This window comes from Cnephaeus nilssonii (genome assembly GCF_951640355.1).
Source record: "Cnephaeus nilssonii genome assembly, chromosome: 12".
Lineage (NCBI taxonomy): Eukaryota > Metazoa > Chordata > Mammalia > Chiroptera > Vespertilionidae > Cnephaeus > Cnephaeus nilssonii.
The window spans coordinates 42131565-42151074 of NC_137083.1; the positions used below are offsets into that span (position 1 = coordinate 42131565).

Sequence of the window (19510 nt, forward strand, 5' to 3'; positions counted from 1 at the left end):
TCAGTTGGTTGGAGTGTCATTCTGTACACCAAAAAGTTGCAAGTTTGATTCTTGGTCAGGGCACATACCCAGGTTGCAGTTTGATCCTAGTCCGGGCGTGTACAAGAAGCAACTAATCAGTGTTTCTCACACTGATAGTTCTCTCTCTCCCTTTCTCTCTCTAAAAATTAATAAAAACACACCCTCGGGTGAGGATTAAAAAAAATTTTTTTAAAGAAAGTATATTGCTAATCTCAAGCCCTAATATTTTCTACCTGCCAGATATAAGGAAAGCATTCCTTGAAAAAGATGGGTTGGCATAGAGTAAGAAAAATCAGGAAGTGAGCTGAGAATTTGAATGTTTCATTTCAAAATACATTGCAATGAGGACTTGGGTAGAGCATCCTAACTTCATTTTCCTGAAGGCAGCTATTTCTTTTACATTGTTTTGTCTTTTAGTAAATATGTTTTTATTGATTTTAGAGAGGAAGGGAGAGGTAGAGAGAGATAGAAACATCGATGTATCGACATGGACCAACTGCCTCCTGCATGTCCCCTGCTGGGGATTGAGCCTGCAACCCAAGCATGTGCCCTGACTGGAAATCGAACCTGTGACCTCTTGGTGCATGGGTCAATGCTCAACCACTGAGCCACATGGCTGGGGCCATTTTTGTTGTTGTTGTTTAATAGTTTCAATAGTATTTTCTTCTTTTTAGTCAAATTATTATTGCCTGCAACCATATAGCACAGAAAACTGGATACCCCAAGTCCAATGTCATACCAGGAAATTCTGTTTAAAAGTTTGTGGCTTGATCCCAGTGAATATTTCTGCTAAAACAGTTATTCCTTGATGTTGTCCAGGCACTGGGGAACCTCTCAGTCAGAGTTAAAGTAATGATCAATGTATAGACCTTCTCCAATTTTAAGTCTCTTCCATTACTTTATGTTGGAGATAAATTGAAAAATGTTCAGTGACTGAATCAAGGACCTACTTTATGCCATTTGTAAATTTCGATTTTTAAAATAGGCCTCAGGCCCTAACCGGTTTGGCTCAGTGGATAGAGCGCCGGCCTGCTGACTGAAGGTTCCCAGGTTCGATTCCAGTCAAGGCCATGTACCTTGGTTGCGGGCACATCCCCAGTAGGGGGTGTGCAGGAGGCAGCTGATCGATGTTTCTCTCTCATCAGTGTTTTTCTCTATCCCTCTCCCTTTCTCTCTGTAAAAAAAAACAACAATAAAAAATCAATAAAATATAAAATAGGCCTCAGTATAATAGAAGTTCTCTGTAATATAACTTGCAAATTGATTATGCATTTACATTCTTTGGGTAGAGTTTTCTTCATCAAGATAGTTTGTGTTTTTTTAAAATATATATATATATGTATTTTTATTTCAGAGAGGAAGGGAGAGGAAGAGAGAGATAGAAACATCAATGATGAGAGAGAATCATCAATTGGCTGCCTCCTGCATGCCCCCTACTGGGATCAAGCCCACAACCTGGGCATGTGCCCTGGCCAAGAATTGAACTGTGACCTCCGGGTCAATCACTGAGCCATACCCGCGGGGCCTTTGAATTTGAGATGGAAAAATCTGAAGGTAAAAGCTAATTCCATTAAAAAAAATCAATAGGATATTTAATACAATAGTAAAAATTTAATCACTTTTCTACTTCTTACTTAAAGTTAAGAACGTATATCAGAAAATTCTTTAGAGGCAGTAAGTTAAAAAATAAGTTACTACTCTGGTCAAAGTGGTATAATATATGGTAGGGAAAGTGTAGCCCTAATTTCAAAATATTGTCATAGTTGGTACTGTTGGCTCTTCTGCAATTCCAAAAGATTTGGAACATGATCAAGAAGTTTTTTTTTTGTTTTTTTTTAAATATATTTTATTGATTTTTTACAGAGAGGAAGAGAGAGGGATAGAGAGTTAGAAACATCGATGAGAGAGAAACATCGATCAGCTGCCTCTTGCACACCCCCTACTGGGGATGTGCCCGCAACCAAGGTACATGCCCTTGACTGGAATCGAACCTGGGACCCTTGAGTCCGCAGGCCGACGCTCTATCCACTGAGCCAAACCAGTCTCGGCAAGAAGTTTTAATATTTGTATAAAAATAAATTTAGTAATCACCTACCCTCTATGTTAGATATTTCAGAACAGAAACCGTGTTCTTTTTTAACCCAACACAAAATATTGGCGCTAATCCTTCTGAAGAATGCAAAGGACTATTTTCAAAATATCTTTTATTAGTTAAAAAATTTATTTTAAAATCTTGCTTTCCTTTTTCACATCTGCCAACGATCCTTTTTCTTATGTTGTTAGCAGGATAGTATAAAAATAAAAGACAGACAGGAATAGGTTGTGTGCCCTGCTACCCCTCTCAACCCTGAGCTTAACTTCACAAGTCTGAAATGTAACTCTCTAAACTCAGTATTATTTTAGGTTAACATAAACACAATATTTCTTTAAGAGACATTTCAGATGTTTGGAGAAAATTAACTCTGGTAATATAGGCATTGTGTTTATAATCTGGTAACAAGAGATTCCAGCTCCTGTGTTTGAAGTGTAGACTGCACAGCTATTTTCAATGTGAATCAGTGTTGAGGTAAAAGCAGATTTTACCTGTTTGAGTATGTCCTATTTGGTTCCTGCAAGGTGTGTAGTATTTTATGAATACATTTTATTTACCCAAAGTTATTATTTTAGATAACATTACTAATGACCTTGAGAAGATCAAAGTTTCATTTCTAAAGGAGTTAAATCCTTGGCTATGTTCTCTTGACCTAAACCAGTCAAATTTATTAAGGCAAGAATTAAGAAATTACATAAACAAATAGTACAAGATTTGGATGAATTTAGAAGCACCATTCTTTGGACGTAGTAGCATTCAAAAATATTCACTGATTTCTAAAGATTGAGGATATAAAGGCTGGCAGTGCTTAACAAATGTTTCAGAAAGTTCTTTTATACTTGACAATTGAGTAGGAAAGTAATGTGGTTTATTATTTTTTTAAATATATGTTTATTTATTTCAGAGAGGAAGGAAGAGGAAGAGAGATAGAAACATCAATGATGAGAGAGAATCATCAGTCGGTTCTCTCCTGCATGCCCCCTACTGGGGATCAAGCCCACAACCCTGGCATGCGCTCTGACCAGGAATCAAACTGTGACCTCCTGGTTCATAGGTCGACACTCAGCCACTAAGCCACACCAGCTAGGCTTGTTTATTTTTTAATAGGGGTAAAATTATTTGTCTTACCCTTGGTATTTCTTTAATCTAAGTAAAACATTTTCACCAAAGTGTATTAGTAGAAATAAAGCATAGATATAAATGTTTATTTAAGCTGGTCCGCCCCAAATTGGAAAACTAGCATTCCAAAAACAGGTATTAAGAACACTCTGTAGTACCAATTGAGTTTTTGCCCAGAGTTAGTAAATTACTTGTGCTTCAATGAAGTAATATGACCCTAGTGTGTGCATGTCCCAAAACACCTAATTTACTAAGTTAGTCAGGTGTAAGAACCTGCCTCATCGGTCAATTTTAATGATCTGCTTAACAATAAAGCTGATGTCCCAGTGTGTGGAGTAATTGGGAAAGGGCACTACCATGCAAAATGAGAACTTAAGCTTTGAAGATTTACAAAGCTCACAAGCTTTCATAATAAAAACAAATCTTGTATGTAATGGAAAACCTTCTAATGTTCAAGGACATTGACTTCAAAGGAGTCTTTTAGGATAGCTACAGTATTTATTCTTATGAAGATATATGTACCATTTAATCATTGCATGTATCCAGGCAGTGGTAAAAGTAAATATGATTTTAAAAGTGATTGTACTACATGTGGAATTGTCTCCTCCCCATTCCTTTAGGAGCAGGAATATGTCCATAACATGCTACATTAACAGAGTTCTAGGACTGCTATTTTAGTAGAGGTTGAGCAGTAGTATATTTCTCCTGCAAAAAGGGAAAAGAAAAAGAAGACAACAAAGTGATTAGGGCAAATTCCTTGACCCTGCCTTTATTCTTTCTCTCTTTCTCCTTTCCTTCCTCCTACCCTCACCCTCCCTTCCTTTACTTCCTTTCCTTACTTCCCTTTCTTCCCTCTTACCCACCTTCCCTTCCTTCCTTCTTCTTTCCTTCATTTTTGTCTGTTTCTATCAATAGTTTTTTAAAGAACTTCTCAAATTATTTATTGCAAGATTTCTTTAAAAGGTTTTTTATTGACATTTAGAGAGAGAGAAAGAGAAAGGGAGAAGAGAAGAGAGAAACAATGGTGCTAGAGCGAAACATCAATCTGCCGCCTCCTGCACGCCCCCCACCAAGGTTCAAGCTCCCAACCCAGTCAAGCTGGGCATGTGCCTTGACTGGGAATCAAACCAGCAACCTTTCAGTGCACTGCACAAGACCCAACCAGCTGAGCCATACCGGCCAGGGCTATTGCAAGATTAGTTAACATGGAACATAACTAAAACTGTTCTTGAAAAGCATGCCTGTAAAGGATAAAGCAAATTTTTAATGTAGAAACTGAATGTAAACGCCTATTTTATGTACCCTGAGTATTGACAGAATTTAACAAGGACCTTAGATTTGGACCAGAAAACAGAACCTTCTTGTTCTTTTTAATCTTGTTTTTGACAATTCAACTTTCTTCCTAGGTAAATGCTTCCATATCACCATGGCTTACCTTGAAAAGAACTAACATTTCCTTTTATAGACCAACTTCACTACCTTGGAAGATGTCAGAGTAAAATAAAATATAGTCATTATCCTTTAATGCCAGTAAAAAGTCATACTAACGTAGGACCAGGGAGTGAAAATGTTGAAGCGATTTTTAGGAGAAATTGAAGGTCAAGACAAGAGAGAAAATTATAGGGAAATTGCTATTCAATGTACCAGTAACCCTAACTGAATTCCTGCCTCTTGAGTCTTAAGTCTCAAGAAAAGGATATAATTTAAAACTTGGAGATTTTCCAATTCCTTACAGAGGAACAGTGTGAGCCATCTATCTATCTAAAAATAAATTCTCAAAGTCCAACCTAAGCATGTTTTACAGTTGTACTAGTAAATTCTCCTGGGCATGAACTGAACTATCTTTTACTTGCTGTTATTTCAAAGCCATCATCTTACTTTAAAATTGTTAATGCTTTTTAAAATGTGGTAGTTTTGGTCATACTATATTTTTACTTTTATTTCCTTCTAATGAGTTTTTATTATTTGAATTAAAAAATACATGCTTTTCACCCTACCTGGTTTGACTCAGTGGATAGAACATCGGCCTACGGTGAAACCAAGTTTCCTGGGTTTGATTCCGGTCAAGGGCACATGCCTGGGTTGAGGGCTCGAATCCCAGTAGGGGGCGAGTAGGAGGCAGCCAATCAGTGATTTTCTCTCATCATTGATGTTTCTTTCTATCTCATCTTCTCCCTTCCTCTCTGAAATCAATAAAAAAAATATTAAAAAAAAAAAAAGTAAGGCACGGGTTGATAAGCCAAAATAAAGATCTAGTACAAAGGGCTATGGTAGCACAGAGGAGAGAGTGATTGTTATTACTGGCCGAGTCTAGGAAAAAATCAGGGGGATGGTATCACTTGAGCTGAGGCTCAGGGATGAGAGGGGTTTTGGAAGCTGAAATGGGAGAGTCCTTCCCTAGCCTCAGGAAGGCACACAGACCAATGACGAAAGGCCATGATGACTAGATTATGGTTTATGTATGGCAGGGTAGAGTGGGAAAGCCGAGACAAGAGCTGGAGACTCATGAGTACCATGCTTAGAGGTCCAAAATTTATTCTAAAGTAAATACAGAGGCAGCAGTAGATTTTTAGCAAGAAAAAATATAGAACCAAAAAACAATCTTTTGTCACATAATTTGTGGACAGGGATTTAGATTCAAGAAGAAAGAATAAAACAACTGAAACGTTTCAATCTATTTAAGAATTCTCTTTATTTGTTTAAAGGTACTGTGAAAATATCTAACTAGCATTTGGGAGTGTGAAATTTAGTCACTCAGATTTGGTTTAAGACTGGCTTTCACTTTGTGGAAGTTAAACTATAGCTCTTCACAGAATAGTTGTATACACAAATGGCCCAGTGCATTGTCTATGTTAAAAATTAATAATTTACTAGATATTATTGTTACTTCTATCAAAAAAACTTTACAAGTTAAATAGGGAATGACTGAAAGAAGAAAACAAATTTTTTTTCATTTAGATTTTAACTATCAACCTAAAAAAATATTGTCAAAAATCATTTAAAACATTTTTTTCAAGTTTATGGATGATTTTTCTGACACTACTTTACTTTCCAAATCAATTTGTCTTTTTTGTATGTCATAATAAAAAGTTGTCAAATAAGCTTCTAAATTGAAAAAGATAAAAATACCTCTCAAAGCCTGATCAACGGTAAACTGTGCAGTGTTAGATGTTTGATATGTTCATTTGCTAATTAAATCTGAGGTTGATTTATAAAACCATCCTAAAGCCAGGGGCCGTCACGACCGAAACAACTGTACGGACAACCGAACAGCAGGCTGCGTGGGGCGACAAGGCTGGCAGGGGGTTAGTGAGGGATGACCAAATGACTGAACATTAGGCTGCGTGGGGCAACCAGGCCAGCAAGGGGGTTAGTGAGGAACAACCAAGCGACTGAACAGCAGGCTGTGTGGGGCAACCAGGCTGGCGGGGGGGGGGGGGGGGCAGTTGGGGGTTACCAGGAGCAGTTGGGGGTGACCCGGCCGGCAAGGGGGCAGTTAGGGGTGACCATGCCAGCAGAGGGAGGCAGTTGGGGGTGACCAGGCTGGCAGGGGAACAGTAAGGGGCAACCAGGCTGGCACGGGGGTGGGGGAGACAGTTGGGGGCGACCAGGCCAGCAGGGGCGGCGGTTGGGGACAACCAGGCTGGGGGGGGGGGCAGTTAGGGGCGACCAGGCCAGCAGAGGGGAGCAGTTGGGGGCAACCAGGCTGGCAGTGGGGGCAGTAAGGGGTGATCAGGCCTGTGGGGGAGGGGGAAGTTAGGGGCAACCAGGCCAGCAGGCAGAGGTGGTTAGAGGTGATCAGGCTGGCATGGGGGCCAGTTGGGGGCAATCAGACCGGCAGAGGGGGCAGTTGGGGGCGATCAGGCCAGCAGGGGGGGGGGCAGTTGGGGGCAACCAGGCCGGCGGGGGGGGGCAATTAGGGACAACCAGGCCAGCAGGCAGAGGCAGTTAGGGGTGATCAGGCTGGCGGGGGGGGGGGCAGTTAGGGGCAATCAGGCAGGCAGGCAGGTGAGCAGTTAGGAGCCAGCAGTCCTGGATTGTGAGAGGGATATCCCCAGGCCTAAACCGGCAGTCAGACATCCCCCAAGAGGTCCCGGATTGGAGAGGGTGCAGGCTAAGGGGACTCCCTCCCATGCACAGATTTCATGCTCCGGGCCTCTAGTTGCATAATAATAGCACTGTTCTTTTCTGTGGGTGACTTGGAAGTGTTTAAAAATGCTAAACACCAATGAGATGAATCAGTTTTGGTTTAAAGACTGAAGCATGAATTTTTGCTTTAGAGGTTGCCTGATGGGGCATTTCCATGAAAATTCAACCAATCTCAGTTCAACTTATCCAAAATTGAACTTACCATCTTCATGTTCAAATTGTCCCTGCTTGGTACCTGACTCAGTCACTTTTGAAATGAATAGAAAGCAATCAGCTAGGAAAATGAGCAGGAAACTTAAGAAAGAAAAACTTCTTTTTTTTTTTTTTCCTAAAACTAAATCTCATTGCAACATCCTCTATCTGTGTAGATTTTGTTCTTTCTATAAGGAAAATTGATAGAGCTAAAATAGGAAACTTTTTAGGAGGTTCCTTTAAATTTTCAGTACAATTTGGATCCTCTTCTCATGTTCTGATACTTTATTTTTTAGTTGTTTTCAATAAATTTATAATTTAAGAGAAACTGATAAAACTTACAAGTGCTAGAACAGGCGTCAGCAAAGTATGGCCATAGGCCAAGTCCAGCCTGCTCCCTTGTTTTTAAAAATTACATTTTATTGGGACAAAGCCACAATCATTCGTTTACATGTTTTCTGTGACTGCAGAGTTGAATAGACTGTACAGAATCTGCATGGCACAGAAAGCTAAAAACATTTACTATCTGGTCCTTTACAGAAATAGTTTACTGACCTCTATTTAGGGTTTTCAAATAAAGAAGAGTATCTTTTTCAATATAAATGAGAATAGTGAAAATATTTTTTCTGCTATTGTTAAAAATTTGCTGTGCACCTGTGCTTCTTAATCAGATAATTTAAGAAATTTTATAGTAAAATTAGTTCTTTGTTTATAGTCTATGTAAATTGGCTCCTTCAATTCTCACATATGATGGGTTGGTAATTCTAGATTCCATTTGTTGCTTTTGCTTACACATGAATTTGCTTTATAAAGCATACCCTTTTCAAATCAATCTGTTATAATCTATACTTACTCAGTGCTTTGCCTGAAACATACATCTGATTTTTTTTCATACATCTGATTTTTAAGTGCAAAGCTAGCTTATTAATATAATTTATAATTATTCTTCAGTAGGAACAGAACCAAAATTGTTTTTTTTAAATACATTACTTAGCAACCTAACTAAGATTAATGAAGGAAGTCTTTATGCAAGTATTGATATTTCCTATGCCAATAGCATTCACAGTGGGGCTCATTTTATTTATTAAATTAGAAAGCGTATTTATCAGTTCCCTGGCCCCGAGTACCAGTAATCGCTATAAGTATAAGCATTCTTTAAATCCATGTGTTTTCTAAACCCAATAGCACTTTACCCATAAATCTCATTCATATTGCTAGTACCCTAGAAGGTATGGGCAGGCACTAGTATACCTAGTGATGGGTAGAGAAACTGAGACACCCTCCCCCAAAAAAACATTAATTTTTTCTTTGTTCTTTGCATGTGAAAAAGCTATTTTTGGTTTTACTCAATGTTTACTCTGTATTACATTACTTGTGCAGCTTTATTTCCACTCCAAAAATTCTTGCTGCTCCTCTTGCAAAGCAAGCAGTCCCCTAAAGCATGTCCCACTTTAATCCCTCTGCTTCTTCACATTGCCCCCAGAGCACTTTTCAACACCATGTCTCTGACTGTGCCTCTGTACTATTTCAAAGTCTTTATTGATTTCTGTCACCTTTGCAACTTTTCAAGATGGCACCTGGTCCTCACCGTCATCTCTAGCTTTATCTCCCACCCTCGTCCAATATAAGTTTTGTACTCCTACTTTATTAAATATTGTAGTTTGTAGTTCTAACAGTAGTGTTTCATTACTTTGTGCCTTTGCCCAGGACTGTAATGTCCTTTTTCCTTCACTCTTCTCTATAGACCATGCTCATCTTTCAGCTTCAGTGTGGCCACATCTAGGAGGCCTCCTGAAACTGTCTCCCTTCATGCTTGGTTAAGTGGCCTGACTGGGGATTGAACCCGCAACCTTGGCATATCGGGACAATGCTCTGAGCTACCTGGTCAGGGCTGGACTTACTGCTTTTTTTTTTTTAATTTCTTTATTGATTAAGGTATCACATATTTGTCCTCGTCCCCCCATTCCCATCCCACACCCCTCCCCACACATGCCCCCACCCCCCTGTTGTCCTTAACCGCTGGTTAGGCTCATATGCCTGCACGCATGGACTTACTGCTTTTTCATAATAAACTTTTTATGTTAGGTCAGTTTCAGTTTATAGAAAAATAAGCAAGATAGAACAGCAAGTTCCCATATGTCCCGTACTGTTACTTTTTTTTTTTTAATAATGCCTTACATTAATTTGGTACATTTATATAATTGATGAATCAATAAGGAGACATTATTATTGACTAAGGTTTATAGTTTATTAAGATTTCCTTAGTTTTCACCTGGCTTTCTTTTTCTGTTTCAGGATCTCATGCAGCACTCCGCATTACCTTTAGTATTCTTGTCTCCTTAGGCTCCTCTTGGCTATCATAATTTTTCAGACTTTCCTTATTTTTTATAACCTTGACAATTTTGAGAAGTATTGGTTAGATATTTTGTGAAATGTTTCTCTATTGGAATTCATCACATAACATCAAGAGTACATACCAACATGATTTATTATTGTTGATGTTGACCTGGCTGAAGTAGTATTTGTCAGGTTTCTGTATGATAATGTTACTTTTTTTACTCCTCTTTGTAAGGAAATCACTATTCAAAGCGCATACTTAAGAAGTGAGGAATTAGGTTCCACCTCCCGAGGGTCGAGTATCTACGTAAATTATTTGGAACTTTTCTTCACAGATTTGTCTATTCTCCTCTACATATTTATTTATTCATTTATGTGTATCAATATGGATTCATGGGTGTTCATTTTGAACTTTGAGTTATAATTTAATATTAATTTATTTTGTTGCTCAAGTTATCCAAGCTTTGGCTATTGGGAATCTTTTAGTTGGCTCCTGTGTTCCTTTGATGTATCCCCATCATTGTGAGGTTGTTTTGTTGTTGTTTTTTGGCTTTATCTTTTTTTTTTAGTACTTTCCTTTTTTCTTACTTGTCTTGCATATATCTCGCCCCAGTCCTAGAATGAGTGTTTTATGTTTTTTATTTTATTTTATTGAACTGTATTCTGTGATACTATTTGTTTGGTTTTTGTTTGTAATTCTGAATTAGCATGAGATATTTGTAACATGATTATATTTTTATCAAAATATCTCAAGAATGGTCTGTTTGCTTTGTGACTGTCCAGTTATCCTGAATATTTTGTTTTTTGATTAAAGATATAACTGTTTTTGGTTGGAACCAGGATTCCTATCAGGTGACTAAAGTGACACCTCATTATTTACCTGACACTTTATTTTTAGGAAATGAACTGGTTTTACACAGGTTAATTTTTTAGGCGCCTAAAGTGTAAACTGTTTATGTATCCATTCCTTTTTTCCTTCAAGGAACATATTTAAGCACCTACCATGTGCTAGGCATAGTGCTGGGTGCTCAAGGCAGATACAACTCTGTTTCTTGAGTAGACCATAGTTTAGTGGGAACATGGTTATACTTCAGCATGGTAAGTGCTGTAATAAAGGTTAGCTCAAGATGAAGTAGAAGCCAACAGCAGAGATCCAGGACAATCTGTTGACATTTTGAAGGTTGAATTTTAATTAGCCATATTAAAAGGGGGAGAAAGAGAGAAGCAGAGAGGTTAAGGGAGATGGGCAAGAATGTTTTCACAAAATGAACAGCATGTAACTGAAAGAGCATGGCATTTTCAAAGTACCACAAGGAGCTCATAATGTGACTGGAACATAAAGTGGAGGCAGTGGTGAGAGTTGAGCAGTAAGCCTAAAATCCATCATGAAGGGCCTCATATGCCTTATTTATATGCTAACATTCTGGGGGAAGGGGGGCACTGTTAGAGAGTTTTTAGGAAAGGAGCAATCACTTTGATGATAATGTGGACAATGAATTATAGTAACCAGGAAACTAGGTGAGGAATCCATTTTAGTAATCTAAACTGGAGATGAGGACAGAGGTAACAGAGATGGAGTAGATTGATTGGTGAGATATAATGGAAATATGGATGTGAGGTTAAAAGGTGACTGAAGTGATGTCTAAAACAGACCTCATCTACATGTACCTGATGATATAGGCCTGGGCAAAAATAACTACAGTGAAACCACAATTTATGTTTCTTACTTAACAAAGGTCTGTGAGTCTACTTTCCAAGTAAGTATCTTGGAAGCAGTACTGTAGATTAATGGTCTAGTACCTGATCACTGATAAAGGAATAGTACATGTAAGGATTAAGTACTGAATAGCTCCAATATATCACACTCTCAAGCTCTCAAAAATAGAAGCAAATAAACTGAAAAGAAACCAACACTAGATGTATAGAAATTTATCTAGAAACTAGAGGCCCGGTGCATGAAATTCATGCACGGGTAGGTTCCCTAGGCCTGGCTGGCAATCAGGGCCGATCTGTGGGGTGACTGGCGGGGTGATCGGGGGGCCCCCACTGGCACCTGCCTTGGAGGTGACCAGCGGGGCGGTTGGGGGATGGCGCCAGCCCGCTTGCCAGCTGGTCCCACCCCTCCCTACCCCGCTGCTCTTGCCGCTGGTCACCTCCCTTTGTGGGGTGACCAGTGGGGCAATCAGAGGGCCCCTGCTGGCACCCGCCTTGGCTGGCCTGGGGCCTGCGGTCTGGGGGCAGCTCCTGCATTGAGCATCTGCCCCCTGGTGGTCAGTGCACGTCATAGCAACCAGTCATTCCACAGGTGGTTCCACCGTTTGGTCAATTTGCATATTAGGCTTTTATTGTATAGGATGTTTCCTCTGGCACAATCCTTACAGCTCTTGTACCACAGCCAACTTTATCTGTCATGCCAATGCCTTCAAAATATTTACCATTTCCTGGCAAAGCTTAGCCAGTAGTGTCTGTTATCTCAGGTAGAAATTATAGTGACACAATACATTTACACAGTGTGTTAGTTTAACCCACTCCTCCCACTGTGCAAATAGCTCCATTAATGTAAGTTTGGCACTTTGAAAACCACAAATATTTTTGGCCTGCTTGCATGTCATTGTACACAAACATTTTGGCATACTGTGTGTCACTGTAACATTAGTTGGGATTATTCTCTATATTAATAAATGATGCATGTGCCCCCAAAAGTGACTAGAACATAACCTAGTTTTTATTTGAATCTGGCCAGTGTTGTCATGAAATATCTCAGCGTTTCCATAAAGCCACTGTCAAGTGATAGCAACTCATATTTGCAGATGAGAAAATTGAAAGTGAGTTTGATGTATCATCTCAAGCCTCCTTGTCTAATAATGTCTTCCGTATATATGCTGTTTCCAAAATAATATGGTTCAAAATAAAACAAGCATATTAAAATGTCAGATAACAAGTTTATATAATCCCTTAGTCACAAAGGCAGTTCCAGAAGGAGGTAGAAGGCATACAAAACAGGATATTGTAATTCTTGTAAAAAGAGAAATAGATAAAGGACTGGAAAGCAATCCAAAATGCTCCTAGGCCAGTGGTCGGCAAGCTCATTAGTCAACAGAGCCAAATATCAACAGTACAACAATTGAAATTTCTTTTGAGAGCCAAATTTTTTAAACTTAAACTATATAGGTAGGTACATTGTTATTAACTTAATTAGGGTACATGGTATTTTGTGGAAGAGCCACACTCAAGGGGCCAAAGAGCTGCATGTGGCTTGCGAGCTGCAGTTTGTCGACCACGGTCCTAAGCAATAACAGCCTTTTCTTATTGGAGTATGTTCAATAAGATAGTAATCGTTAGGTTTCTTAATATTCACTGAAATACAAAACAAAATAAACACAGTTTATACCTTAGCTTGATAAGTGCCCCAAAACAGGATTATCCTATAGTTGTTTCATTATAGATTCATTCTAGAAGTGATCAGAAAAAACTTCTGAATAAGTAGTACAAGAGGTTCTCTAGCTTTTTTAAAAATTAAATTTATTGGGGTGATATTGGTTAATAAAATATGGGGTTCAAGTGTACATCATCTGTACATTGCATTGTTTACCACCCAATCTCAATTCTCCTTCCGTCACCATATCTTTGACCCTCTTTACCACTTCCCCAACCCCTTCCTTGTGGTAATCACCATACTGTTGTTTGTGTCTGTGCGTGTTTGTATGTCTTTTTTGTTCATTTATTGTTTTCAGTTTTATATCCCACATATGAGTGAAATCATATGGTTCTTGACTTTTTCTGTCTCCCTTATTACACTTAGCAAGATATTCTCAACATCCATCCTTATCACAAATGGCAGTATTTCATCTTTTCTTATGGCTGAGTGGTATTCCGTTGTATATATGTACTATATCTTTATCCAATCAACCATCAAAGAACACTTCCATTGTTTCCATGTCTTGGCCATTATGAATAATGCTGCAATGAACATAGGGGTGCATATATCTTTGCAAATAAAAATTTTCAAATTTTGAGGGTTGATGGCTCAGACTGAGTAGCTCATTTGGTTAGAGCATTGTCCTGATATGCCAAGGTTTCAGGTTCGATCCCTGGTCAGGGCTCATACAGGAAGAAACTAATGAGTGAACAACTAAATGGAACAACAAATCAATGTTTCTCTCTCTCTCTCTCTCTCTCTCTCTCTCTCTCTCTCTCTCTCTTTCTCTCTCTTTCTCTCTCTCTCTCTCTCTTTCTCTCATTGGGGGTTGATAATCATGGAAGGAGTTACTAGGTTATATGATAACTCTATTCTAACTTTTTGGAGGAACCTCCATACTGTTTTCCATAGTGGTTGTACCAGTCTACATTCCCACCAGTAGTGAATGAGGGTTCCTTTTTCTCCACAACCTCTTCAACACTTGTTACTACTTGTTTTGTTGATAATAGCCATTCTAACTGGTATGAGGTTGTACCCCATTGTAATTTTGATTTGCATTTCTCTAATAGATAGGGAAGTTGAGCATCTTTTCATATATCTGTTGGCTATTTGTATGTCTTCTTGGAAGAAGTGTCTGTTCAGGTCCTCTGCCCATTTTTCAGTTGGGTTGTTTGTTGAGTGTCTTTTGTTGTGCAGAAGTCTTTTAGTTTGATATAGTGCCATTCATTTATTTTTGCTTTTCACTGGCCTTTGAGATTAAATTCATAAAGTCCTTCTTAAAACCAAGATCCATAAGTTTGCTACCTATGTTTTCTTCTATGCAATTGTTTTAGGTCTTATGTTTAGGTCTTTGATCCATTTTGAGTTAATTTTTGTGTATGGTGACAAACAGCAGTCTAGTTTCATTCTTTTACATGTGGCTTTCCAATTTACCCAGCATCATTTATTGAAGAGGCTTTCTTTTCTCTTTTGTATGTTTTTGGCTCCTTTGTAAAAAAAATTTTTTTTTGCCCATAAGCATGTGGGTTTATTTCTGGGCTCTCAATTCTGTTCTGTTAATCTGTGTGTGTTTTCATGCCAGTACCATACTGTTTTGATTGTGGTTGCTCTGTAGTATAATTTGAAATCAGAGAGTTTGCTACCTCCAGCTTCTTTCTTTTTTTATCAGGATTCATTTGCTATTTGGGGTCTTTTGTGATTCTATACCAATCTGATGATTTCTTCTTCTATTTCTCTAAAAAATGCCATTGGGGTTTTTATGGGGATTGCATTAAATCTGTATATTGCTTTGGTAATATGCCCATTTTAACTATGTTGATTCTTCCAATCCATGAACATGGAATTTCTTTCTATATCTTTATGTCTTACAGTTTTCAGTCCTTTGTTCTTCACATCCTTTGTTAAATTTATTTATAAGTATTTTATTCTTTTGCAAAAGGAATTTTTTTTTGTTGTTTTCATTTCTTTTTTTGAAATTTCACTGTTAGGATATAGGAATGCAGTTGATTTTTGTACATTGATTTTGTAATTTGCAACTTTACTATATTTATTTACTGTTTCTAATATGTTTTTGGTGGAGTTTTTAGGGTTTTCTATTTAAAGAGTTACGTTGTCTGCAAAAATTGACAATTTTATTTCTTTATCCCCAATTTGAATGCCTTTTATTTATTTTTCTTGCCTGATTGCTCTGGCTAGGACTTCCGGTACTATGTTGAATAACAGCGGCGAGAGTGGGTATCCTGGTCTTGTTCCTGATTTGAAAGGAAAAGCTTTTAGTTTTTTACCATTGAGTATGATACTAGCTGAGGGTTTGTCATATATGCCCTTTATTATGTTGAGGTACTTTTCTTCTATACCCATTTTATTGTTTTATTCATAAATGAATATTAGCAAGTTGAATACAACAATACATTAAAGAGATAATACATCAGGATCAAGTGGCATTCATTCTAGGGGCACAAGGATGGTTCAGCATATGCAAATTAACCAGTGTGATATACCACATTAACAAAACAAATGATAAAAATCATATCAGTTGATGCAGAAAAAGTATTTGACAATATAAAACACCCATTTATAATTAAAACTCTTGCTGCTTTTACAGATTCATAAGACCACCCGCTCATTCTCTCACCTAACAATTCATGGGAAAATGTTATCTTTTAATCAGGTACTAATGAGGTGATAGCTAAGATTTATGATATTTCCTACGTAATTTATTCATGCCAGTAATTTAAATGTAAATCATTTTTAACATTAAGATCAACCTCTGTTTAATACAAGCTCCTGACCAGTATTTTTAAAACCACCTTTATAGGCTAGTCAGACATTATTGGGTATAGAATCTTCTTAGCTTTTTATATGCCAGAAATCTAGGCTCTTAAACATTTTTAGTAAGATCCTGAAGAGAACAACATGTTTCACATTTTCATATATCCTCTAGGAAATGCCCTGTAGAACCCAAATTAAAAATGAATGTATAAATCTTTATATTGTGGCTGTGGTTCCAACAAAATCTAACCACTATCAAAAGTCTTTCTTCCATGCCTAACCCATACCTTTACCAAATGACACATTGAACTTGTCAAATTCAACCTGCAATATCTAATTTACACTTATGGATCTATAGAAGTAATGTAGAAGAAATTGTAAAGCTGTGCTATCTATTTTAATCAAACTTTAAATTAATTAAAAGTAAATAAAATTTAAGATTCAGTCCTTCAATTGCTACAGCCACATTTAAAGTACTTAGTAGTCACATGTAGCTAGTGGCTACCATATTGGACAACACAGATGTAGAACATTTATTGGACAATGCAGATATAGAACAGTGCAGAAAGTTTAATTCAATAACATTGTTTAGAGAGCACTGACACAAAAGGCACTTTAGTTGATAGTGACATGTATTTATATACAAAAATGCCCATGTGATGACTTCTCAAGAGGAAAAGCAACCAGATTGTTTATAAATAGGCTCTATAATTTCATTTATTGTCCCCCAAAAGTGCCTTTTAAATTTATAAATTCCACTTTCTTTCCTCAAACTCTTACCCTAGCCCGGCCAGCATGGCTCAGTGGTTGAGCATTGATCTATGAACCAGGAGGTCACGGTTCAATTCCTGGTGAGGGCATGGTCTTAATCCCCAGTGGGTGCATGCAGGAGGCAGCTGATAAATGATTCTCTCTCATCATTGATGTTTCTAGCTCTCTCTTCCTCTCTGAAATCAATAAAAATAAATATTTTTTAAAATAGCCCCTTAAAAAGAAAGTAAGGCTCTTCTTTATAGTAGAGTGCTTACTGATAAATGTGGATGGATTGGTGAAGCTGGAAAATCACCATATCACAACCATAATGATAAAGATTGGTTTAGGCAAGAATTATCAGTGGATGCTAAAAATAAGGGCAAAGTTTATCAAGGAACAGGATGCTTACATCATTTAATTGTCTTTTCACATACTGCTTGCTTCTAAGTTATAAGAAGGAAAATAATTATAAAATGGAAAGCCATTGAGAGGCTGATGGGCCTCTGGATGTGATACCTTGAAAGACATTCAATATCACAAATACGAAATAAACTAGAGGCCCAGTGCACGAATTCATGCATGGATGGGGTCCCTCGGCCTGGACAGCGATCTGTCAGGGCGATGGGTGCCACTGGAGGCTGGCCAGCTGGGGGGAGGGGCCGTGGGAGGTTGGCTGTGGGAGTGCACTGACCACCAGGGGGCAGCTCCTGTGTTGAGCGTCTGCCCCCCTGGTGGTCAGTATGCATCATAGCAACCAGTCGTTAGGTCCCTTAGGCTTTTATATATAGATATGTGTATGTAAGTGGGAGGCATAAGCTGAATTTAATCAAGAGAAAAATCAGACAAAACCAAAATGAAAAACATTCTATTTTTAAAGTGATCTGCATTTTTAAAAATTTCAGTGTCACAAAAAATGAGGGAGAAAAGGGCAGGCAAGACTGAAGAACTAGCCGGGCCAGTCTGGCTCAGTTGTTAAGGGTCAGCCAATGAACCAGGCGGTCACCGTTCAATTCCTATTAGGGCACATGCCTAGGTTGCTCAATCCCTGGTAGAGGGCATGCAGGAGGCAGCCGATCAATGATTCTCAATATTGATGTTTCGACTCTTTCTCCCTCTCCATCCTCTCTGAAATTAATAAAAACATATTTTTTAAAAAGATTGAAGAACTATTCCAGATTAAAGGAAACTACAGATATGACAACTTAATACAAAAGTTGATCTATAACTGGATCCTGAACTAGAGGTGAAAAAATAATAATAATAAGGAAATAATTGAGACATTTGCCATGATTGGGATATGAATAGTAGATTAGAAAAAGTATTGTATTGATGTTAAATTTCCTAAATTTGGTAACTATACTATGATTATGTTAGAGAATACCTTTGTTCTTAGGAAATACACCATGAAGTATTAAGGAGTAAAGGGGCATGATGCCTGTAACTTATTCTCACATGGTACAAGAAAATAATTGTGTGTGTGGAGAGGAAGAATACAATAACAAATGTACTACATCATTAAGAGTTGGTGAATTTGCATAAAGGCTACAAAGGAGTCCTCTATTCAAGTCTTGCAAATTTTTGTAAATTTGAAATTACTTTAAAATAAAAATGTTAAATTCTATTCAATGTTTTCTAGCCCTTTTAAAAGCACAAAATGACATGATGGCAATGAAGATGCAATCAGAGAGCCTTTCAAAAGAATATGACCTACTCCTAAAAGAACACTCAGAACTTCAGGTGGGTGACATCCATGTTATAGGCTTAAATTTTTTGAAATTGTAATTAATTACTAGTAAGTCAACTATTTGTGTTATTTGCTCTTCCCAAATCAAGTTGGTTGTACTTAATCACGGTTTTGTTAAGTGATTAAGGAACCCAGAATTTACCTAGAGGGTGAAGATTAGGACATTGCATGAAAATACAAGATAATCACATTCACCTTCCAAATCCTACTTGAGAATCAAAAGATTGCTGTAGACCAGTGGTTCTCAACCTTTCTAATGCCGTGACCCTTTAATACAGTTCCTCATGTTGTGGTGACCCCCAACCATAAAATTATTTTCGTTGCTACTTCATAACTGTAATGTTGCTACTGTTAATGAATCGTAATGTAAATATCTGTGTTTTCCGATGGTCTTAGGTGACCCTGCTAGCGGTTCTCAACCTGTGCGTCCCGACCGACCCACAGGTTGAGAACCACTGCTGTAGACCATCTACAGTAAAAAGCTATATCTAATTGTCCTTTATGGATTTCACTTCTGTTGTCATACCAACCTTAAAAATTGCATTATATCCTAAAGTTCTTTGGGAAACTTAACTTTCTCAATTTTACATAGTTGATTTACTTTAAATAAAATTATCAGAAAATAAGGGACTATAAAATATTAAGGAAACAAAGGTGGGAGAGGGGAAAGCTGATTTCCTTACCATAAACAAATCCTACTTTGCAGCCTTTAAACCCATTTGGATTTCCCCATCTGGTCCCCTTCCTGTTACAGTTACTAAATAAATATTAGAAAACAGTCCCTTTAAAATATGTAGTCTTTGCCTTTCCTTGTTTGCACTTGTGCTCTTCTAGAAAAGAAAAAACAGAACTAACCAAGGGTCATTAGCAGTACAAAAGCATGAGCACCTGCCAGTTTGTAACTTTCACTTTG

The 19510-nt window shown here is 37.8% G+C and overlaps 1 protein-coding gene across 2 annotated transcripts in view; it reads left to right on the plus strand.

Annotated features, from left to right (window-relative positions):
• LOC307108245 (B-cell receptor-associated protein 29-like) overlaps window positions 1-19510 on the plus strand; it is a 42935-nt gene that overhangs the window by 22437 nt on the left and 988 nt on the right. For both annotated transcript variants that reach the window (XM_079786060.1, XM_079786059.1), the window contains exon 7: window positions 18490-18590. In XM_079786060.1, the coding sequence (XP_079642186.1) occupies window positions 18490-18590 (101 nt within the window). The remainder of the gene's footprint in view (window positions 1-18489; window positions 18591-19510) is intronic.